The sequence below is a fragment of the Coccidioides immitis genome, assembly GCF_000149335.2.
Source record: "Coccidioides immitis RS genomic scaffold supercont3.5, whole genome shotgun sequence".
Lineage (NCBI taxonomy): Eukaryota > Fungi > Ascomycota > Eurotiomycetes > Onygenales > Onygenaceae > Coccidioides > Coccidioides immitis.
Genome location: NW_004504307.1, coordinates 937,144 through 958,830, shown reverse-complemented (window position 1 = coordinate 958,830; position 21,687 = coordinate 937,144). Strand labels below are relative to the sequence as shown.

Genomic DNA, 21,687 nt, shown 5'->3' with positions numbered 1-21,687 from the left:
CGCAGCTTGGAACGAACTGGCTGCCCCAGCTCCTTTTGACGTTTCACCTCTCCCGATTCACAATTTAAATAAAACTAAATAGATATAATACTCATGTGCAGTCCGATTTGCCTCTTGATGTTCGAATTCGAAAAATGAGAGGTGTTTCCCAGTCGCTGTGGATCAGCGCTCTGGCTATCCTCAGCATCAACGACAGTGTAAACGCCCACGCCAAATGCACGACGCTCGAGCCGCCGACGCTGAACGATGGAACTCATCAGGATTCGAATGAATCATTGCTATGGGGCCCTTATAGGCCCAATCTTTACTTTGGCGTCCGCCCGCGGGTGCCGAAGAGTCTGTTGATGGGGCTGATGTGGGCAAAGGTGGATGAATATAGCAGCGCGCAGGGGAGTAAGTAGGTCAATTTCTCTCTTCCTTATTTCCTTTTTTTTGGCTTTCCTTCATTTGGTGGTGATGAATTGATTCTAAGCTCTTAAAAATTTCAGACTTTAGACACACCTGCGAGCAAAACGAGGGCATGGCAGGTTACGGCTGGGACGAATACGACATCCGAAAGGGAGGCCGACAGACCATCCACGATGCGGGAAACACGCTTGATCTCACCATTGACTTTATAAAAGTACCGGGTGGAAGCCATGGTGGAAGTTGGGGGGCGCGTATTAAGGGTCAACCGCGCCCTGATGCTCCGCCAGATCAACCGACAACCATGATATTTTACGCGGCAATGGAGGGATTAGGCAAGCTGGGAGTGGCGAATGAAGGAGATCCGCTTGGATTTAAGGATAACGTGAAGCTGTCTGGGAGTACAATGGAGCTTGGGGAATTTACCATTGATATCACGCGAGGCCCGGATACCAACAGTCATCCGCCAAATACGCATCCCAGTCATGATGTGAAGCCTCTGGATAGGAGCTTTGTGGCGAGTCTTCAACTTCAGCCGGATTTATTATGGCAAGCGAAAAGTACCTTTTCCCCCTGGCTATTCTACTCTATCGGGAATACAGCTTCTAATTCTGAGCAGGTATCCTTTTTGCTCACATGAAGCAGGAAGTCGATCCGTTGATTCGGAAATACGGAACCGAGAATCCTCCTCCTCCAAGTCGCTACTTTACTATTGCCAATGGCCCGGGACACGGAAACTTTCATATGGTACAAAAGGTCTTCCAGGGAGCGTTTGAGGTAGGTGTCAGCCCGCAACGTTCAACGTTGGTATTTGACTAACGTTGGAAAGTTTGATATCCTCTTGTCATCTGGTTCTGCCGGCCAACCTTTGACATGTAAGTGCTTCCTAGCGATCATAACTTTGTTCTTGTCCAGGATTGATGATTTCCTCCAGCCGATGTCCTCAGCAAGGAAATCAAAACCACTGCTCAGGCGTTCGAGGATAAATTTAAGGAGATATACTCCCCTATGAAACCGTTTGACTCTCCCAAGTATTTACCTTTTTCAAAGGCGATGCTCTCCAACCTGGTTGGCGGGATAGGATACTTTTATGGAGACTCGATCGTTGACCGGTCCAATGCCCCAGAGTACGATGAGGAAGACGAAGGGTTCTGGGAAGGGACGGCTGAAGCGAGAGCGCGAGCAAAACTTTTGCCAAGCGATCCTGCTGAACTTTTTACGAGTATTCCATCACGACCATTCTTCCCTCGCGGGTTCCTTTGGGATGAAGGTTTCCACCTGATGCCGATTGTTGACTGGGATCTTGATCTCGGGTTAGTCTGTTAACCAAGTTGACTTGGAGGAGTTATGCTAACCTGAGTGTTTAGCTTGCAAATTGTAAAGAGCTGGTTTAACCTTATGGACGACGATGGCTGGATTGCTCGTGAGCAAATTCTAGGGCCCGAAGCTCGTTCTAAGGTCCCCCCGGAGTTCCAAGTCCAGTATCCCCATTATGCCAATCCCCCAACGTTGTTCATGATTCTAGAGGACTTGGTGGACAAAATGGAGGCTGGAATTTCCACATCGGGTTCTGATGCTGCTTCAGGAATATGCTCAAAGGATTTAGAAGCTGCCAAAGCATACTTGCGATCCCTATACCCTCTGCTCAAACGGCAATACTTTTGGTTTCGAAAAACGCAGTGGGGAGATATCAAGTCTTATGACCGTGAAGCATTCTCGACAAAAGAAGCATATCGCTGGAGAGGTCGGACAGTTGAGCTTGTTCTCACTTCGGGGCTTGATGACTACCCACGAGCACAACCTCCGCATCCGGGAGAGCTTCATGTCGATTTGATAAGTTGGATGGGCTTGATGACTCGATCTCTGCGACGCATTGCCGGGGCATTGGGCGAAACCGAAGACGTGGATGAGTTCGGCAAATACGAGAACGCTATTAAGAGAAACATTGACGACCTCCATTGGGACGAAGCCAAGAAGACATACTGTGACGCCACAATTGACGAGTTTGAGGAGAGCGTGCATGTATGTCATAAGGGCTACATATCTCTGTTCCCATTTTTGACGAGAATGCTGGAGCCTGATAGTCCTCGCCTTGGACATATTCTGGATCTTATCAGCGATCCAGAGGAGCTATGGAGTGAATATGGCATTCGTAGCCTGAGCAAGAAGGATGAGCTCTACGGAACTGGTGAAAATTACTGGAAAAGCCCGATTTGGATAAACATCAACTACTTGATTTTGAAGAACCTTTTGGTAAGTGTCTTTGACTCGTGTTCACGTAGTGATACTAATCTTCGTGATACAGGACCTTGCAACTGCCCCGGGCCCCTACCAGAAGCAAGCCAGTGAGATGTATACTAAATTACGGAAGAATGTGGTGGATAATGTGTTCAATGAGTGGAAACGAACCGGATTTGCGTGGGAGCAATATAACCCGGAAACCGGCCACGGCCAGCGGACGCAGCACTTCACCGGGTGGACCAGTCTGGTGGTGAAGATGATGGCCATGCCTGATCTTTCTGCAGGTTCTACTGAGGCAGTGCGTGATGAATTGTAAAGGCGCTTTTCATATTGTTCTGAAAATAGATGTTTAGTTAAAGGCCCTTTTTAAATTCTAGACCGGTCGTAATAAAATGGGTATCTCTCAATCCTGTATTGCCAGAAATGCTCCCTCCATCCCTTTGTTTTTTTGTGGTTTTCCCAAATACTTGCGCCAATGCCATATTCAACGCCGCGTCCTTGATTCCAAATTGATCTAGTTTCAATTCCGTGATTTATGCTAGTTAGCGACGTCGCCTGTAACCATTGTCGTCTGCTCGACGGCGATCGTGTTCGCGATTTTCGGGAGAACGGCTGCGTTCGCGACGAGAGCGCCTATAGTCTTCCCTGCGACGCCTGTCCCTGTCCCGAGAGCGCGAACGTCTTCGCTCACGCGCATGAGTTGGGGATCGGGGCCGATACCTGCGACGTTCGTGGCGGTCATGGTCGTTTTCATACCGGTGGCTGCGTTCTTTTCGATCATGGAAGCGACCTCTCTCTCGGCTGCGGTCACGCGGGCGATCTCGCCTCCTGTTGATTTCAACGTCGTCGCTTCGTTTTTCGCGTGGTTCCTTGCGCTTGGTATCATTGGACATTCCGACAGCTTCTAGTCTGTCTGCGTTGGCATCATCACCTGCGTGCTTTAAGCCGTTATAACCGCCGAAACCGATGCCTTTGGGAAGTTCCGCCTCGGTCTCATTTGCATCGCCAGTAGATTCCTTGATGAGCTTCTCAACATCCCTGCCTGAGACGGCGGTGGCGTTGGCACCAGTAGCAGATTTTGGAGCAACGGGCAGGCCCAAAGCTCGAGCCATAGCCTCTTGTTCGGCTTCCTTGATTCTCTGCAGCTCGGCTTCTTTCTCATTTTTTACAGCGTCGGCTGAATCTTCATCATTGTGTTTGGCGTACCAGGAGAGGTCGCGACCTTGCTGCCAGCGTCCCACAGGAGCCATGAGGGAGTGGCCAAGATAATTCTCGCGGTGAGAGGAGTCCTTGACATCAGACCATTTAAAGGCGTCGCGGCCGCCGCTGTGAAGGAAATGGGCGTTAGCATGATAAAGAGTGAGCCAGGACGAGATGCATGAATGCTGCTTACCGACTACCTTCCTTGCGGACGCTAGCCACCAGATCCATCTTGCTGGGCAGTGGTAAATTGTTCTTCCTTTCACTTGAGCTGGACTCTCCTTTAAGTGAGTGAAGTGATGTAGGCACTGGTGAGAAACATGCAAGCTGCCTTTATGCCGGCTAGCCAATGCCAATCACGTGGGCGCTAAGTTTAGCGCAGTGATTAGCGCCATTTGGCCCGTGCGCTCCGGGGAAGCTTGAAATTGAGTTCACGCCTTCAACCGTCATGCATCATCATCATCATCCAACCTTGCGGAAGGCGAACGATGTGAGCAAAAGACAGCCCAAGAGGATGCTATAAAAGACACATTAAAAGCTCCCTGGGAGAAGCCAATCTTTTGGATATATGATGGTGACTCAGCACTCAGGTGATTTCTGGTTTTGGTCAAGTGCGATTCTCGGCGGAATCAGGAACTTAACCTGAGTTCCTTTTGGGATGTCCATCCCACAAATGTCTTGTCTTCTCTCTTTGCCAGACAAATCTCATTTCGCTCAGCATAGCGCTCACATACAGCGAGATATCATACAGGCTTAGCTCTTTTTGTTGCTCCCAGTGATACTTTGGTTTACCATCTGATACCATGGAGCCCTTCTCTTTAAGATCCAAGTACCAGGAGGTCTTTGTCAATGATAACAGGCAAGACCAGAAGATTGTCGTCGAGGAGCATGGAGTGGAGCCTGGATCCCGTAGAGTACATATGCCTCACTCGTTAACCGTTGAGATTAGTAGATTCTGACTGACTGTCCGCAGTTCCCAAAGTATGTCTGTCAAAATACTGTCGGGAGATGGTTCCTCAATTGATGGCTGACTCTCCTTATAGCAAGAGGGAAATCCCCGCACCTCAGCCGGCTACTTGGAGAAATAACCTTGTAAGTAGACCCGTGTGTCAGTAGCAGCTTATCACTCACAGTGGGATTGCTAGACGGCATTGTCACAGCATCGCAACCTCTACTTTGTTGCGTTCATGCATGAAATTTATGTCTACCAACCGACTATCCACTCTGTTGGCGTTACGCCCAAGCTGATTCTCACCCCTTTACTCGCAAACCCTTCGGCTGCTGGGTATATCTCTCAATCTCGTCCTCATTCTATCAACCATATTGTGGTTGGCGATTTGGGGAACGAGGAGATTCTACTCCTTTCAACGGACTCTGGAAACGTATCTGCTTATAGAACAGAGCGTATCTTATCTGCTATTGAGCAAACCAAGGGCAAAGAGCGCCAGAAGCCGACGGACCTCGGTGCCTCCGTACCGTGCTTCTTTACTGACTGGGTCAGGCAAAGCGCTTGGGGTTTAGCTATCCATAAATTTGCTCGCCTTATTGCAGTCAGCGCAAACACTTCTGAAATCACTGTCTGGGCCTTTGCCCTGGTCGACCAGGATGTGAAGGGCCATAAAGAACCAGAATCGGGCAAGCAGTCCTGTACAACTGACTGGGCAAGAGTTATATCACCTGCGCAGTTCGAAAAGCTTTGCCGGCTACCTCCGCAGCATCGTCGCTCCCGTAATCTCCGCATTACCTTGTGTGGGCATCCCAATAACATTCCATGCGTTGATTTCTTAAATTGTGAGCTAGATCCTCACGGGGAATGGCTTCTTAGCACGGATATCTCGAATAGACTTTTGGGATGGAGGATCTGGGAGAGTCCAATTCCCGTTACTGGATGGAACTTAAATGCGATATGGCGCAGTCAAGGCCAGGATTATATCGCTGATTCGTAAGTGAATAGCTCCTCTATTTCGAAAATTGGGTTGACCGGTCTTGTCTAGCTATGAGCGCGGATGGGGCGTGCTTGCACTTGACCCAAGATCTTTTCGACTGAAGTCTTCCGTTGAGGAAGCCTGTGGTGGCCGGCCGTTCGTGCAAAATAGGGGTGACACTTATGATATAACTTCGCTCATAGACCATGTTCCTCGTGCCTCGACGCGGTACACAGTCCTTCCGCTGGAACATCGCAATGGTTCACAGCCTCAAAATATCGGGAATGGACCTGCTCCTGAATCTAATCTTCCTGTGGACCCAGATGACGATCTTAATTTAGACGAAGGATTTAATCAATTGGGTCAGATTCAAGAGTCACTGGACGTGGTTGTTGCAGCTAATGAGGCCGACAGCGGAAGCGATAGCGAAGAACCTTCTACTCTAAACACCCAAACTGGCATGCAATACCCCCCGGTCTTAGTGGCATCCCAGGGAACTTGGAATGAGCCGGAGGAGTCGCTCATACCTACTGAAGAAATAGACGGACAACTTCAAGGGACCCCGGATATGGTAATAACCGAGGTGCCAGATATCTATGGATGGGATGATTCCAACGAAGTAGATGATGATATGGATGAAGGTGAAGAGCAAACGGCGGATGAAGATGCCAACGCTTATTTAGTTGATGCTCTGCTTGAGAGTCTATATGGCCCGACGGATACTTCCTCACAGGCTTCTGATTCCGCTCTTGAAGATTCCATTGATCATGCGAGAGCAAAGCCGGAGGCCTACGTTGAGTTCCCAATCCTTCACTTCTCCGAATCTGACATTCGTATGCTCTCGGGTCCATATAGCGAAAAAGCCAGTGTTGTATGTCGCATGGCCCTCAGACAAATGATTCCAGAACTGGCCCCAGCGATTACAAACCGCGATCGTCTCAACATGGTTCACCAAATTCCCGAGTTGGGGGTCGTTGTCGCAGCTTCACAGAAGGGCCGCGTTGCAATTATCTCGCTGACAGAAGTACTCAATGTGGGTAGATTTATGAGAATCGATCACATTGTTCCGTTTGAAAGTCAGGAGCAGCTCGGAATGAGACCACTGGTCCCGTTGGTCGGAATAGCAGTCGGACCGGTGGAAAGTAACCTAGTCCCCGTTGAGGGGGAATCATCCGACGACGAATTCGATGGATCTTTCGCCGAAGACGTCGAAGGAATGGATGATCCTATGGACGGGAAGAAGCCGGTGCGTGGTTATGAGCGTATCAGACGGCCTCCAGGCTTAAGAATGCGGACACCTCGCGAACCGTGGCATGGCTCCCAATATTCACGCAAGTATCGGCTGATTTTGATGTACTTGGATCATACTGTGCTTCGCTACGAGCTCTTTTACGATTGGCCCAATGGTGTGCTTGGAGGTAAGCAGCAAGATCGTGGGTCGTTTACTCTGGCTCCTTGGACCTAGCCAAGGAAAAGGATCAGGCATATCCAAGCATCTAAGAGGTCCCGTGGTAAAAGCTGATTTAAAGAGTTGCCAGGGGGGAATGGAAAAGGGAGCCTAATCCTTGTGATCCGGCCCGATTTATGCTTAAATATAAGACGGCGTATGTAAACTTGATGAACTGGGACCTTTAAAGGGCATATAGAGCGGAGATTATAAGGATGTATTCGGCTGAATACGCGCGACAGTAGTTAAGGCTGTCTAAGGGTGCCTACGCATGGCCTTGAATAAGCATGTGGATTGGAAAATTCGCTATGGACGACCATAATGTATGTATGTACAACAAGTTTAATATGCAGAGGATATGCGCTGGTCATAATGAAGTTATTGGCAAAAGCAAGGAAACACAATCATTTGCGCGCTAGTTTTCCATTCTGTCGTTAGACATCGAGATGCGTCTATTTAGTATAGCAACATCAAAGTTGAAGAAAGTGAATATCGGAAATGTAGATAAAAATGCTTGAAAAAGAAGGATCTATTAAAAATCCTCGTCTAACTCATCGCTATCCCATTCGTCTTCTTGATCATGCTGGACCAAGTATAAAAATCGCTGAAGTCCGCGTCTCTGGCCTAGGTCTGCCGCAGGAGGTTGCTGACGTTGCTGGCGTTGACCCTGGTCTTGGACCTGGGCATGATTCTGAGCGGGAGGGGGGACCCCGATGTCGTTCTGGGTTTGGCCTGCGGGACGGGGTTCTCTCTGGTCGATTTCTATGCGCTGGGGCGGTTGCTCTTGTTGCTGTTGTCGTGGCGGTGGAGGGATTGCTCGCGGTGGTCCTGGGTGTGGAGGGTCGGGAGCGGCGGGGGGAGGTCGATGGTGGTTGGCATCATTTAAAGCCAAGGCGAACTGCCATGCGCCATGTTCTTCGTCTTCTTCGTCATCCGGTTCTTCAGCCCAGAAGGGATCCGCTAGCTGCTCCTGGGCCGGATCGCCGGTTCCATCTCCTCTCTCGAGTTCCCATAATTTCATGTAGCATGAACTGCTTCGCTCGTTGAAGTGCTGATATGGGTTGGCGGCGAATAGCCAGGAGGAACATAGATAGCAGAAGTGTGTCTTGCATCGGGAGCAGATCATGTGGTTGCAGCCCATAGCCTTTTGGCAGCGAAAGTCGCAAGTTGGACATCGTGTGGTGTAGAGTTGCATATAATCCTCGGTAGCCTTCTCTTCCGCTGTAAGCTCCGCAGCGCGTCTAGGGTAACAAAATACGCTAGGACCATGCCAGCCTCTCTTGCACACACGGCAAAAGGCATACCCACAATCTTCGCATATCGCTACACGTTCTTCCATTGGGGGAAGCTGGTCTTCAGGGCCAAAAGGATCAAATGTCTCTGCCACATCTTCATCGTCCGATAACTCCAGGTTGCTGATATTTAGAGGGTCCGCTGGTTTAGGAAACCGTTTTGAGCGTGCAGCTCCCTGGCACCACTGACGAGGGCAATATATCACCGACTTATCCGCTTCTAACTTGAGTTTTCGCTTTAAGAGGGCATAACGTTGAACGATCTGGGGCTCCAGGGGTATCTGAAGAAGTTCAGCAGGTGTGAGAGCTAGATCCGGTTTCCGATGTCGTCTAGGTCTTCTTTGTCCTTCAATATCCTCGTCTGCTGGGGCTGACTTCGTCTCTTTGCCGCAGTTTGGATCAATACACTTGACGTTATCAACATCACCTTCAGCGATACAGGTATTGTAAAAGTCCTGAAGACATGCGACGCAGAAGACATGTGAACAGCGCGGAAGTCGATGGCAAACCTTCCCTTTCTTCGGTTCTAGGCAGATACCGCAAACAAAGGTTTCTTGTTCAAACTTTTCCCTCTTGACGCGAAGATCAAAGTCTAAAAGAGGAATTTTGAGGCTCTCCGGAAAGGAAAGAGGTTTATCTCTGCCGACGGTTAGTAGCCCAAAGATTGTCTCTGCTGCTTGTTGGAGGTGGTCAATATAGGAGTAAACCACCAAATCTTTTCCACATTCTTCCCAAAGATTCTTGCCTTCGGTCACCAATCTAGATATTGTGGGGCCGGGAAGCCAGTCAGGGTACGTTGATATTGTGATCTTCGGAGGTTCAATAGCTGGATACCGCTCCGGCAGTTCTATTTGTAACTCCAGCGGAGGAAAGTGGGATATGGGATAGGTCTGAACGACCACTGCGCCTCCACGCAAAGAATTTTCCAAGCCGTTTTCTCTATTTACATCGTCCACTGGGCTGGAAGTGGTAGGGATATTTATGTTGGCGTCTTTCGAGTCTTCGAATACCACGACGGCCGGATCAAGGGGGGTGACTGGTAGCGACAATGAGGCCTTGAACGGGAATTTAGGGTCGATGACAATCTCTGGGTAGATAGCAGCAATAGAAGTCAGCTCGACGGCACGTTCATCGTCTGCCCATTCCGCATCCACCTCCACATCCACATCCATCTCTGTATCTTAATTCCGATGTTTTCCACGAAAAAGGCCAAAGGAATTCTCGAAGTGACTGCGTCCGTGGATTCGATGTCGAAAGTCCAGTGGCTTATTTTTCCTTTCCTCTGGTATTAAAGAAATGTATCGAAAAGAAGGTATCCGTTTGCTAAATCTGCAGCATTTGCTCGCAGGACCTGATCGTTGCCGGATGATAATTTCATAGTAGATTCAGCGAGAACTGAGGGGCAACAAAGAGCGCCAATAGGGAGGGTGGGAGGAGTTTAGACGCCACCTCGGCTTTGGAAGCCTGCTGTTTTACTGAGCTGAGGAGTGTTTTTATCTCTGCTTGGGAAAATGATCTGACAAGTGAGAGGAAGAAACTCTGCGATGACAGACTGGAAGAGCGCGAGAGGCGGGATGAGCCAGAACTAGAAGTACCACTCCAGCCAAATTATTAGCGGTGGTACCTGTGTAATAATGGGGGCTATTCCCGTTCTGGAGTCCGAGCTTAATCGAAATTCTGCGTCATCGCGATCAGTAATTCGCGCTCAAAAGACCGGACTTATTGGACCGGCAGCCATTGAATAAGTTATTACTTTTCACTGGTACTTCTACCACTACCAAGGGATTGAGGCACTGTTTAACCATTTGAAGGCTTGTTTTCTCCGTGGCCAATCCATAGCTTATCCGTCATCGCTGAGCATGTTGGGGCTGTCCATATTCTCCATCCAACAAGTGCATGTTTCAAGAAACTCTCCCACCCAGGCCCAACAATGGATAACAATAAGATAGACACACCTTTGGCTTCGTTTTCCTTAACACATGTTCACTATGTGAGTTTCTGCAAGCACTCTTCGAACTATTTGCAGGAGAGCTAACAAGAACTTTTAGAACCCGGAGGACCCTTTATCCTACCTTTGTGCTTTCCTTTCGCTCGTTCCACAAGCAATTGTTGTTGTCTATGTTGCGCTGATATGGGCATCGCGGGAGGTTGAGGTCCTCTTCATGTTTGCTGGCCAAATCCTTTGCGAGGCGTTAAACTTTGGGCTGAAAAGGGTGATTCGACAAGAGCGGCCGCAGCGTACGTTACCCCAGAACCTTTCTTTGCTAAGATTCTTGTCGATATGGAAATTCATTTCGGCTCCGGCTAAACGTCAACCTTCTTTAGAGGTTTACGGCAAGGGTTATGGTATGCCCTCTTCCCATTCGCAGTTTGTGGCTTTCTTCGCTTTCTCCGTAGCCCTCTTTCTTCTCGTGCGACACAAGCCCACCAGCTCCTCCACACTACCCAACGATTCCCCATCAACTCTCACAGAACGAGTTATTCTTTCACTTCTCGCTTTTTCCGGAGCCGCTGCAGTAGCCTCAAGCCGTATATACCTCAATTATCATACCCCGAAGCAGGTTATGGTTGGTATCGCGGCGGGAATTGCGTTCTCTGTGGTTTGGTATTTGTTTGGAACGCATCTTCGGCGATCGGGCTGGATTGACTGGCTTTTGGAAGTAAGAATGGCAAAGCTGTTGAGAATGCGCGACTTGTTAATAGGAGAGGACTTGGCTGAAGCCGGATGGCAGAGATGGAAAGTGAAGCGGGGACAAAGCGTTGTGAAAAAATTCGAATAGACGTGATACCCCTCGACACATTTAGACATCGGCTTAACTTGAGGTATGTAAGTGAATACAGGTACGACATGTGTCACGTTGACTTAGCAAGCATGTCAGAATACGCGGGATTAATAGATAGCCTGAATGGGAGCTAAGGCTGGAAGATGTACTTCGATTGGTTTGCCAGTACCTTTCTGGAGTCGTACCTGCAATGCATGCCGGTAGCCAGGGCTGTGACATGAGGTTATACGCTCCCAAGTGCCATCCTGTGAACTGGAAAAAAAAAAAATAAAAAAAAAAAAAAATCTCTTGGGGCTTGAGCTGCTTATACTCTAACCACATAGATACCATAATGATTAACTTTATAACCTTTTACCTCAGAGTTTCCAGACCAGGATCGCATGTCAATGATCCGAGCGTATACACTAACAACTCATACTCCCAATGCCCATGGAGGATGGATATGATCATGGCACTCTACATCGCAATAAGCGCAGACCCACCAACGAGGACCGTTTGATGAGAGCCTTTCGTTACATCGAGAACAAGCCAGATGATCTCGGGCTTCTCGCTGCAATTCTAGCCTATCCTGAGTGTCGAGGATCTCCTGCCGCTGCTCCGGTGTCTTTACCTCGCAGAGACGGCACAATCTGCCCTGAATAGCATCGTTAGGACGTTGCGCAAATTTTATGTTCCCATGGGCGACTTTGCAGGTTGCACGATGATCCGTCCGCTTATGGCGACGCTCTCTATCTATTCGGCAATACGATGTGTAAAAGCATTTGGTACAGCACGGCTTGCAGATTGTCATGTGTCGGTATGGCTGTGATTCCCAGACAGGGCCTAGTGTAGAGCAAGACTAGCAGCCATATCAGTTGCTGTTTTAATTCCATCCTGGATGGGTGAAAACGCACGTTACATATCTGAATTTTGCAAACACGGCATTTATCCTTGCTAATCCCTTCGCAAGTGTACTTGCGAAGTTTCTCCAACTCAAAATTTGTGCCAAACTGTTCAATGGGAGTGGGACTGAGCTCGACAATGTCCACATAATGCCAGTTATCAGTGACTTTCGCAGAAATCAAGGCCAATGCGGATTTTTCGGTTAGGTCCTCGTCTTTTGCTCGAGATGTTTGAAACTTTTCGTTGCTAGTTCTCCTAACTGCCTGTAGACATTTCGATAAATACCTCAGTGCGAAGCGAGCGCCCAATTTGGTATTGCAGAAGAGAATAGAAATTGGGCGAGAGATCCAGCGGGTTGGTATATAGCAGGAACAGCAATCACTATAATCAGCAGCAGGATGAAGAAAGCTGTCTCTGGCTTCGACATAAGCGAATCCAAGTATAACGTTCAGCAAACCACACACCAAGTACAAGATGCTAGTTTATGCACTTTTATTAGCTGGGATGTTTGCCGAAGAAACGGAAGTAATAGCCAACTTACATGACGGCAATGCCAACGGCCCAGTTCTGAACAAAAGAACGGCAGGATTTATGTGGGGGAATGACGGTTTCTAGATTTGCTTTGGTGACTTCCACAAAAAGGTTTCGGCCATCCGTCCCATTTCTCCAGTCCACCGCATCTTTGCAGCTGGCATAGGAACGTGGGAGGAATTGAGATTGCCAGGTTATGCCGAGGATAAGAGCGGCGGAAAGCCCAAGGTCTATGAAGCCAATTGTTGCTAGTAGGAAACCCTTGGTGAAGTTTGAAGCCGCAAACATGACGAAATTCCACGCAAAAGTGGCAGTTCCCTAAGGGCAGTTAGAACGCACGTATTGCATCCGCATTCGCATGTAATTAGGTCCTGTCATTTTATGACATACCACTGTCCCGACAAGGTGCAACCCCTGAAGGAACGATTTGCCGTTGGGTAGAACATCGTATATGTCTAGATCATGGACAAGATTGTATAGGTTGAGGCCGATAATACCGACCATTCCTGTCGGAACATGACAGACAAAACGAATAATAACAGATGGAAGGCCCGGCCACATGCTTCATATGATATCCCAAACACTCTAACAGCGCCGTATAGGGTACGAGTATTTGAGGTGAAAATATGCGCTCCAAATTTGAGCGGATTTGTTCATTATACCAAAATTTTCCCGAGGCCATAGACGACCAGTATTTGTATGTGCTTGAAATCCGGAGCAACATACACATCACCTGCGAGGTTGCCAGATGGGCGATGCTCAGGCTTGGCAAGCTTCCAAGTCTGCCTTTCGAATACGTGCGAGGCTGTGCCAGCGCCAAACGAGAGGCATGACTAAAATAAATAATATCGCCATCTCAAAAGATGAAGAACAACACTGATAGGTGTTCAACTTAGCGTACTTGACAGCCTCTCGTATGCTGGCCAATGACTATTTAGCCTTTTTACGTACATATTCCGGCCAACACGGTCCTGTACGGGTGTCGGTGGGGTGAACGACTCTTTTGGCTTGCATTACTCCGTACTCTGGACAAGCAAAGGATACCTCGGCCCTGCTCGGTCCCAGCATCGAGGCTGGAATGCAGCCAGACTTTTTAATACCCTCACAGGCTCTCTCCAAAGCCAAGGAGCCGCAGGTCCACCAGTAGATGAGAACGCCCGGCAGTCGCCGCGTTTATAGTAATCAAAAGGCATTGCCCAGCCTTTTATCACTTGGTGAGCCGTCATACGAGAGGCCTTCAAGAGGCAGAGGGGTCTGATGCTAGTCTTCGAATCAGGCTGAAGGGACGGTTAATGGCATAGTCGTCTGGTTAGCAATTCTCGTCGATCCCATCATCTGTGAAAAGGACATAACGCTAAATTTCGGAAACTGCAAAGTCTGCAAGGGCATATCTGGGTTTATGACTATAGTGTTATTTGGGTTCAAATCGAGCAGAGAGTAAGCAGTGGGTGGGGGTTCAAAACAAGCGTGAGTATTTGTACGTTACCAATCGGTATTGAATGGCGCCGCAAGCACTCTGAGTGTTAATTTATCATGCTTTCAAAGAAATAAAGTATAAAAAAGGCGATTCGGTATCTGGGATGGCCGTCGACGGCCGAGAGGTCCATAGCCTTACATGACAAGGTGAAAGTATGCAGACAGAGATCCTCTAGTCCTTCCTGCTCGTTAAGGTTGCTGTGCGTGGGCACAGGACATCTTTTGCAATATGGACTCATGGCCGAACTTGTCGTTATATCAACTGGTGGTCGCACGTTACCTAATGGTTAAACCTCCGGGTTGACCAATGCCAGAGTTCTAACCCTCCTAATACCCTATTGCTTCCATGCTCTTGATTACAGTAGTAGCCTTGCAACTTTGAGACGAGGCTCATACAATCATCATGATGAGAGGCCAGCCTTATTAAAAAAAAAGAAGCGGGTCCTCGCCACTTCTCTCTCTTATATAATTTGAATAATAGGTTGTTAGAAATGGGCTGGGAGTGGCCCTTCGAAGGGGTCAGAGTTCGAATCTGGCTGCTAGAGACTGAGTCTTCTTCCAGTTTCTTTTTTTTTTTTCTTTTTTTTTTTTTTTTTGGGCTATTCATGCATTACTTTTGGTTCTTGTTGGCCTCCCTCCTCTTCTTTTCTGATTGAATAGTACCAATGCGCCGGTCTGGGTCACTGCTGATGGATCGATATATGCACCGGGCCCTCAACATAATTGAATTTAGAGAGACGCAAGCGGCAGTCATAGATGACTTGACGCTCTTTAGTTTTCAGCGTAACCCTGCTGGCTCGAGTAAGCGTTATATTCCAATGATGCGAACTATGGAGAAATATTCATAGAGCAAAGCTCCTGTAAATAATAGGGCATACAAACGTACAAAGCTGATTCCTTTAACGCCTTTTATCTTTACATATATCCCTCCTACCTTTGATGGGTGGTCTCTGTCATCTGGGGACGGAAGTTATGGAATAAGCATAACAATCCTGTGCCTTCGGCGGCCGATCGGAGAAAGTTAACAGACAATTGCGAGGTACTCCAAGTTATGCAGCTTGTGACCCGAGATTTACGAGTGGATCGGCTGGCGCTGACCCTTTTTGTTGGTGGGATATATGCAGGATACGCCAACGGGGCTACTGGGAGGTGCTCTGCGCCATTAGGATGGTTAACTGCGCCAGTTGACCTATCACAATCCAAGGTAAAATAACATTTGCTCTTTCTGTTCAATTGATAGTTGTAAGAGAAGTTGTGGCATTGGCTGCGAACATTCGCTGTGAACCATAGCAAAAGTTGTCGACGTCGAAGGTCCGACAATTTGCGGCTGAGATTCAGAGTTAATTCCGCGCTCAATGCAACTGCTGAGGAACATCGTATTCCCGAACCCGGCTGGTTGTCAGATGGATGGATGCAAGCGGACGGCGGGTCCAAACTCAGATGGGCGTGGACTTACATCAACAACAGACGAAAGTGAACTGGCATGCGACAGCCGGAGAAAAAAGATCTCTCGTGGTCTCATTTGGCTCTTCTTTACACCCTGAGTGCCGCTTGTGATTCTTTGCTTAAAAATTGTTCATCTTTGTAGCCAAATTAGGTGAATGTTTGCTCTTTTGCTCTTCCAGAAGATACCCTCAAGTTCTCTAAGAGCAGACAGAAATTTACAACTCAGTTGAGGATATTGATTTAGGACTCTGCACGGCCACCTGATGCCAATGGCTTCGTCAGAAGAAAATCAGCAAGGCCACCATATTGTTCGCGCAGATGAGGTTGATCAGACGGGGACAGATATATCGCCTGTCCCAGACGAGCAGCTCATGCCGAGTCTATTCCGCGATTTCAAAGAAGAATTGTCTAGAAAACAGGATGAAGAGTTTCCAGAGTTTCCCCAGCGTCATCCAAGACAGCCGGCGCGTCCGGAATTGAGGCGTGATGCAGTTGCACCACCACCACCGCTGCAACCACCCCCACCTGCCCCGGCTCCAGAGAGTTTGGACCCCGCGACCGACTCTTTAAGCCTGGCTCAATTGCGGAAAATTGTTCAGGACCTTCCCAAAGCTGAACAGCAGCCCGCGTATGCTTTCAGCTACGCGGATTGCCAGCCCTTCCCGGACGAGTTGGATGAATGGTTTCAATATAACGAATCTGATCGGCTGCTCCTGCTTGGATCAAAGGATTCGTTTGAACAAAACTGGTCTCACTTTACTTGTTCACTTCCAGAAGGCAACGGGTCGGAAATTACGTGGCTCAATGCCACCGAAGATTTGAAAAAAACTTACCTCGGTGGCACAATCTCGACTTTGTCAAAGGGAGTTGATATCCTAGCACGAATTGAAGCTCTCCAAAACATCTGCTATCTTGTTACTGGCGTCTGGGGTGTTACAGCGGGAAGGGCCACTGATGACTACCCTCAGGAACCAACCGAAACAGAGGCGGCTGAAACGCCTAAAGAAAGGTCGTTACAAATTCAATGGATAGAGAGAAACGTGGACCTTTTCCAGCAGGTCAATGGATTGCCTATACTATTTAGCTACTTGCAGCGCGTCTTTGACAGTGACAAGTGAGTAATCCACATTGGTTCTCACACTGATGTATTTTTCTAACTTATCCAGAATGGCTGGTGATGATGTAAAGGTTTTCAATGGAGAAAACAACACAGCCGCGTATTTTGCGGCACGGGATCGTGAGGTCAATCTAATTCTCACTATTTTTTATTTCCTTGTGGAAGTTGCCCGGAGGCAGGAGAAACTTCGCCCTGATAACCCTCAATTAAGAGAGTGTTTTGGTACGTAATGCCTACTCTATTATGCCAATTAAATCTGCTGACAACGTCTGACCTACAGCTGCATTGAATCCGAGCTATCTTGTCGTGATCGCCCAGATCATTGCGGGGTTGCGCTGGGAAGATGTCACAAATTTTCCGTTGACAAGAGTAAGTCAAGCGCCATTTCCAGGTGAAACGATCATTAACAGACATAGCTTATTCTCCTGTTCTGGAAATCTGTTTTGCTGCTCTTTGGCGGCTCCAATGACCTCCATCGTGCTAAAACGGTATTGGAACCAGAGTACGATGAGAAGCAAATCAGCTCGAATTCACCGCTACCAGTTTTGACAGCTTCTCCTCTCGACTACCATGCATTTCGACAGGAACTTACATCAAAATATCCCGCTTATAATCCCCCCCCTCCCCTTTTTCCTTTAGAGCTGGAACATAATTCAATCCTTCCTCCATTTCCTAACGTATCTAATCGAGTTAATACGCCGACACTGTTTTCAGGCACCTCCGTGTCCTCCGCGTCAGGTAATGGCTCAATACTTCATAAATCCGTTCACATCGCAACGCCGGCACCGTCTCCTCCTCCTTCACCTGGTGGGCCAGGAAAAGCCGGCAAAAAACAGAACTATCAGACAAACCAGAATTTTCCCTTCATGTACCCTCCGCTTGATAGCACAAGCAACAATATCGGTGGAAAAGGCTCGAGCGTCCTTCAAGACGTGTTGGTGGGTCACAAGTGGGAAGGCAGTGATGTCCCGTCATCGATCATCGAGGCAGGGAAGCTGTTTTCCAGCAGGATGCGCATGACGAGAGCCCTTAAACAGCTCTGGGATGAGCGCGAGAAGTTTATGAAGTACGATAGGGGTTGGGATGCGAATGAAACTCTTAGGAGGTCCAATGAGGAAGCCTCGTCTTCCGTTGAGAGGTCTCCAGGAGAGGCGACGCCGCCGGCAAAGCAAACTGAAGATAAAGACGTACAGCGGCGTTTGGATGCAGTTGAGAGCTTTTATGTATGTGTTCCAATGTCGGTTCAAATTAATGAAGCCTACAAGCTGACGGTGTCTTAGAGCCAAATATTGCCGCATCTCCAATCCATTGTCATTGTCCTGCTCAAGGAAATATTAACAAATATTACTGCGACAGCTGGTCATTTAAATGGGAATGGCCAAAATGGGCATAAGCCTGGGTATGTATGCCCTATTTGGGATAATTAATCTACTTTGCATACCGGATTCGCTGACCCCGGTAGAATGATGACGAACGGAACAAGGGAATCTCAAGTTCCATCTAATGATGTCTCAGAGAGCCTGGACGACCTTGATGCTGTTAGATGCCGCGAAATCAAGTCGAAGGCCATTTCGGGCACACTATTGTTATTATTGAAGTGGTTTAAAAGATCCCGTACGTTTACCCCTGTTCCGAAGTACGCCGCTAATTTCTAATAGATGTTTTACAATTCGAATATATGACGCAGCTGTTGCTTGATTCGAATTATTTACCATTGATTCTAAAAATGTTTATACACGAAGATGTCGATAAAGCTGTAGCCAAGAGGAACGACCGCGACGACCTAAGGTGAGGAAAGCCCACTTTCTATACACTGAGTTATTGCATTTTTTTTTTAATCAAGATGGTAGCTTTTCCCATTTTTGCCACATTCACTCGGACCATGCACCGCAGCCTTCTGCGTCACCTGAGCCAGAACGGGTAGAGGATAGCGAAGAAGAAGCGGTGCCTCCTCCAATCTCTCGAAGCCGATCTTCATTATCGGTACTCAATATTTCCGCAGCCCCCAGTGAGAGAAGTCAAGATTCACAGGCGCTTGCAGAAGGCCCGTACCTCCCTGAAGTTGACGAATTAGGCTTTCCAACTGCGCCTCTCCCTGATGCGCCCATCACTGAGTTTTCCTTTAGGAATTTCTTTTCCGCGATTAATTACCTACACATCATGCAAAAGATCACCCGAAACAAAGCTCACCGATGCCTTCTTCTCGTACAATATAAATCCAGCGCTGTCCTACGCAAAGGGATTAAGATCCCTAACCCTCATCTCCGCCTGTACACATTGAAACTCTTTAAATCCCAAGTCCCTTACTGCGGTCGCAAATGGCGTCAAACTCATATGCGCATTATCACTGCGATTTATCTTTACTGCCGTCCAGAGTTGCGTGATGACTGGCTCGCTGGTGCGGACATTGATGCCGAAGTGGAAGATTCACTGCCGATGGAGCAAGCCTTGAGAGGGTTGACGCATTGGTGGCATTTAAGACGCTACAAGGATGCCATGGCTGTGGAAGGAGGCCAGGCAATGATGGACGAAGAGAGAGATTTCTTTTCGCGAGAACTGGAGAATATGGGTTGGGGTTTGGTAGACGAGGACGGTGATGTCGGCGCTGTGGAGGACGGAAACGTTGGTTCTGCAATGCCCGGTAGTGGTCCCAATCAGCTGGAAGGTGCCCCGTTACAAATGGAGTCATAGGACATGATGTTTGGGAAAATTCGACCTATTCGCCGCACTCTCTTTCAATATATTCATTGTTTTTATTCCCAATCCGAGCTTCTCGATTTAGGCTCCGAATTTCAACTGCATGGTGACTGCTTAGAGCCCTTGGTCACCACAGCACTTCGCCTAAGCACGCTCATATAGCACGATAAGCAAATATGAATGTGTCTTCCCAATCTATCCAAATCCTTTGAGATGATACTCGCCAACCAAATCGGCCTCGCGATTCAACGCCTCAATTTCCGCCCGAACGTACGGAATCCCCTCTCTTTCCCTTTCTTTCGCCGTCAGAAGCTCAATCTCCCCCGGATAATAAATTCTTTCTACCCCATTCATCTTCTCACATTCCACGGCCCGACGGTATAAATAATCCATCCGCCCTTTGAACTCCTCTAGCGTCATGAATAGGTCAGGCTTGATTGCTACGAAGAAATGGCCCACATCAGCCGGTTCAGATGGGTCGTGCGGATTAATGACGTGTCCTGCGAACGCAGAGCCAGATAACACACCAGAAAACACGTCCATCATTATAGATAACGCGGATCCCTTGGCTCCGCCCATAGGTAGCATTACGCCTTTCAACGCTGAAGCGGGATCGGTGGTTGGCAACCCATCTTTGTCAAGAGCCCAGCCTGGCGGTATTTGATCACCGCGACGGAGCGCTTTGTATATTTTACCCCGCGCGGCTATAGAAGGGCACATATCGAGGATGAAAGGGATTGAGTTTTCTCCGGCGGGCGCACCACATGCAATGGGGGATACGCCCATGAGTTTATCCTTTCCACCCCAGACCGGTAGTGCGGGAGACGAATTGGTGAAAACTAAACTAAGCATGTCCGCATCGATGGCTTGCTGGACGAACGACGCCGACATGCCGAAGTGGTTGGAGTGCTTTACGGAGACCATTCCGATTCCGTAGACTTGTGCTATCTTGATAGCTGTATTCATGGCTTCGTTGGCCGCGATAAAGCCGAAGCCGTTCTGAGCATCGATCTGGGTTACCACGGGAGTGATTTTGTTGACTACGGGCGAGACGGAGGGATCAAGGACTTTCTGGCGGATACGGGCTAGGTATGAGGGGATTCGATTGATGCCGTGGGAGTCTACACCACGGAGATCGGCCTCTACGAGGCATTTTGCTACTATTGCCCCGTTTTGGCTGGGGACATTATATTTCAGGAGGAGAGATTGGACAAAGTGGCGGGCCGCGGAGGCTGAAACCCGGATAAGTTGCAGCGGAGAGGGCATGTGTGTTTTGCTGGCGTCTTGGAGCGTATTATCTTATAGCGATTAGTGGCATTTGATTAAACCCAGCCCTTTTGGTGCTCAGGGTGCACTTACAATCTGCAAAGCTTCCAAGGCGGTGGCGCCCGGGCTCGCATGGAATAACATTTATCCACATACCCGGAATATTAGATTCGCCGGACCGCCTCCAAGATCGCACTTTCCAAATTAGGAATAATAATAATACGTTTAGATCCGATCTTCTATTGGATAAATTAAACGCGCAGCGGCTCTTTCACGTTCGCCAAGCCCAGTATGACCTCATACACGGCTTGGTTTGAGCTCTTGAAGAAGCGAATATAAGTCACGAATCAACCGTTTCAAATAGATTTCATGGATCCTGGAAAACAGTGACGAGCGTGAAATCAGTGATAGCTCTTTGCCGAGAGCCACAGAAGCTCGTCGACAGGTATGACATCCTGTGTTGCTATGACGGATTCTACATGGACCGTTGAGCGTTTGGCTCAAAGGCACTGTCATAATATAACTAAAAGCTCGAGGATATCAAATTAATGCCATGGGTAAGTGTTGAATTTCATTGTTCTCTTCCCTATAAGCCCATTGCTGTGGTGCAGTGATTATACCTAGTCTGGTAAACATAGCCTCGGGCTTTATGATAGGAGTATCAGATATAAAGCCTGAGATCTAGCGATGCTGTACCCCAGCACCCCGTGTTTCTGAATGCCAATTGTATACCAATTGATTTCTTTCCTCGTCACAGAGTGTCCTTCTGGTGCTAACTGAGTGATAAGTAGAAAATATTGACGTCTAGTCACCATTTTTCCTCGGAGGAGAGCACCGATCATTCGATGATGCGGTTCGGACTGTGTGGATTTTCGGAGAGAAGACTTGTCTTCGAGTTAGGCATTCTACGGCCATAACTCGTTAAGTCAATTTTTGAAGGTGGAAGCATTTCAGAAAGTCTCATAGTCAGGTATTGGAA

At 48.2% G+C, this 21,687-nt stretch overlaps 8 protein-coding genes across 8 annotated transcripts; 4 read left to right on the top strand and 4 right to left on the bottom strand.

The window, feature by feature from the left end:
- Positions 1 to 134: 134 nt before the first annotated feature.
- On the top strand, positions 135 to 3,968 carry CIMG_13554 (mannosyl-oligosaccharide glucosidase; the record flags this gene model as incomplete). Its single annotated transcript, XM_001239164.2, has 7 exons — positions 135 to 393; positions 489 to 965; positions 1,025 to 1,182; positions 1,235 to 1,280; positions 1,340 to 1,718; positions 1,773 to 2,658; positions 2,711 to 3,968. 7 exons carry the CDS (start codon positions 135 to 137, stop codon positions 2,960 to 2,962), a joined length of 2,457 nt encoding a protein of 818 aa, XP_001239165.2. The 3' UTR covers positions 2,963 to 3,968.
- On the bottom strand, positions 3,189 to 4,077 carry CIMG_10186 (uncharacterized protein; the record flags this gene model as incomplete). The annotated part of the gene is made up of 2 exons (XM_001239163.1): positions 3,189 to 3,972; positions 4,040 to 4,077. 2 exons carry the CDS (start codon positions 4,075 to 4,077, stop codon positions 3,189 to 3,191), a joined length of 822 nt encoding a protein of 273 aa, XP_001239164.1.
- Positions 4,078 to 4,336: 259 nt separating this feature from the next.
- CIMG_10185 (uncharacterized protein) lies at positions 4,337 to 7,383 on the top strand (the record flags this gene model as incomplete). The annotated part of the gene is made up of 6 exons (XM_001239162.2): positions 4,337 to 4,760; positions 4,820 to 4,827; positions 4,890 to 4,938; positions 4,992 to 5,788; positions 5,841 to 7,189; positions 7,310 to 7,383. The coding sequence occupies exons 1-6, from the start codon at positions 4,650 to 4,652 to the stop codon at positions 7,381 to 7,383; spliced, it is 2,388 nt and encodes a 795-aa protein (XP_001239163.2). The 5' UTR covers positions 4,337 to 4,649.
- A 367-nt stretch (positions 7,384 to 7,750) lies between these two features.
- CIMG_10184 (RING finger protein) lies at positions 7,751 to 9,682 on the bottom strand (the record flags this gene model as incomplete). Its single annotated transcript, XM_001239161.1, has 1 exon — positions 7,751 to 9,682. One exon carries the CDS (start codon positions 9,680 to 9,682, stop codon positions 7,751 to 7,753), a length of 1,932 nt encoding a protein of 643 aa, XP_001239162.1.
- Positions 9,683 to 10,440: 758 nt separating this feature from the next.
- Positions 10,441 to 11,290, top strand: CIMG_10183 (PAP2 domain-containing protein; the record flags this gene model as incomplete). The annotated part of the gene is made up of 2 exons (XM_001239160.2): positions 10,441 to 10,500; positions 10,559 to 11,290. 2 exons carry the CDS (start codon positions 10,441 to 10,443, stop codon positions 11,288 to 11,290), a joined length of 792 nt encoding a protein of 263 aa, XP_001239161.2.
- Positions 11,291 to 11,705: 415 nt separating this feature from the next.
- Positions 11,706 to 13,430, bottom strand: CIMG_10182 (uncharacterized protein; the record flags this gene model as incomplete). The annotated part of the gene is made up of 4 exons (XM_001239159.2): positions 13,097 to 13,430; positions 12,717 to 13,024; positions 12,187 to 12,652; positions 11,706 to 12,131 (listed from the first exon to the last, which is right to left on the bottom strand). Exons 1-4 carry the CDS (start codon positions 13,265 to 13,267, stop codon positions 11,706 to 11,708), a joined length of 1,371 nt encoding a protein of 456 aa, XP_001239160.1. The 5' UTR covers positions 13,268 to 13,430.
- A 2,203-nt stretch (positions 13,431 to 15,633) lies between these two features.
- On the top strand, positions 15,634 to 19,640 carry CIMG_10180 (pheromone-dependent cell cycle arrest protein Far11). The gene is made up of 8 exons (XM_001239157.2): positions 15,634 to 16,742; positions 16,795 to 16,967; positions 17,026 to 17,114; positions 17,162 to 17,968; positions 18,026 to 18,144; positions 18,208 to 18,359; positions 18,404 to 18,533; positions 18,596 to 19,640. The coding sequence occupies exons 1-8, from the start codon at positions 15,892 to 15,894 to the stop codon at positions 19,434 to 19,436; spliced, it is 3,162 nt and encodes a 1,053-aa protein (XP_001239158.2). The 5' UTR covers positions 15,634 to 15,891; the 3' UTR covers positions 19,437 to 19,640.
- CIMG_10179 (malate/L-lactate dehydrogenase) lies at positions 19,136 to 20,811 on the bottom strand. Its single transcript, XM_001239156.2, has one exon. It carries the CDS (start codon positions 20,706 to 20,708, stop codon positions 19,638 to 19,640), a length of 1,071 nt encoding a protein of 356 aa, XP_001239157.2. The 5' UTR covers positions 20,709 to 20,811; the 3' UTR covers positions 19,136 to 19,637.
- Between the last annotated feature and the right edge of the window lie 876 nt (positions 20,812 to 21,687).

Excerpts from the sequence above, each read along its gene's own strand:
- CIMG_10180 (XM_001239157.2), top strand. The coding sequence starts at position 15,892 with ATGCCAATGGCTTCGTCAGAAGAAAATCAGCAAGGCCACCATATTGTT. Across the intron at positions 16,968-17,025 it reads TCAATTAAGAGAGTGTTTTG|CTGCATTGAATCCGAGCTAT; the intron begins GTACGTAATGCC and ends TCTGACCTACAG. Across the intron at positions 17,115-17,161 it reads CAAATTTTCCGTTGACAAGA|CTTATTCTCCTGTTCTGGAA; the intron begins GTAAGTCAAGCG and ends TAACAGACATAG.
- CIMG_10179 (XM_001239156.2), bottom strand. The coding sequence starts at position 20,708 with ATGCCCTCTCCGCTGCAACTTATCCGGGTTTCAGCCTCCGCGGCCCGC.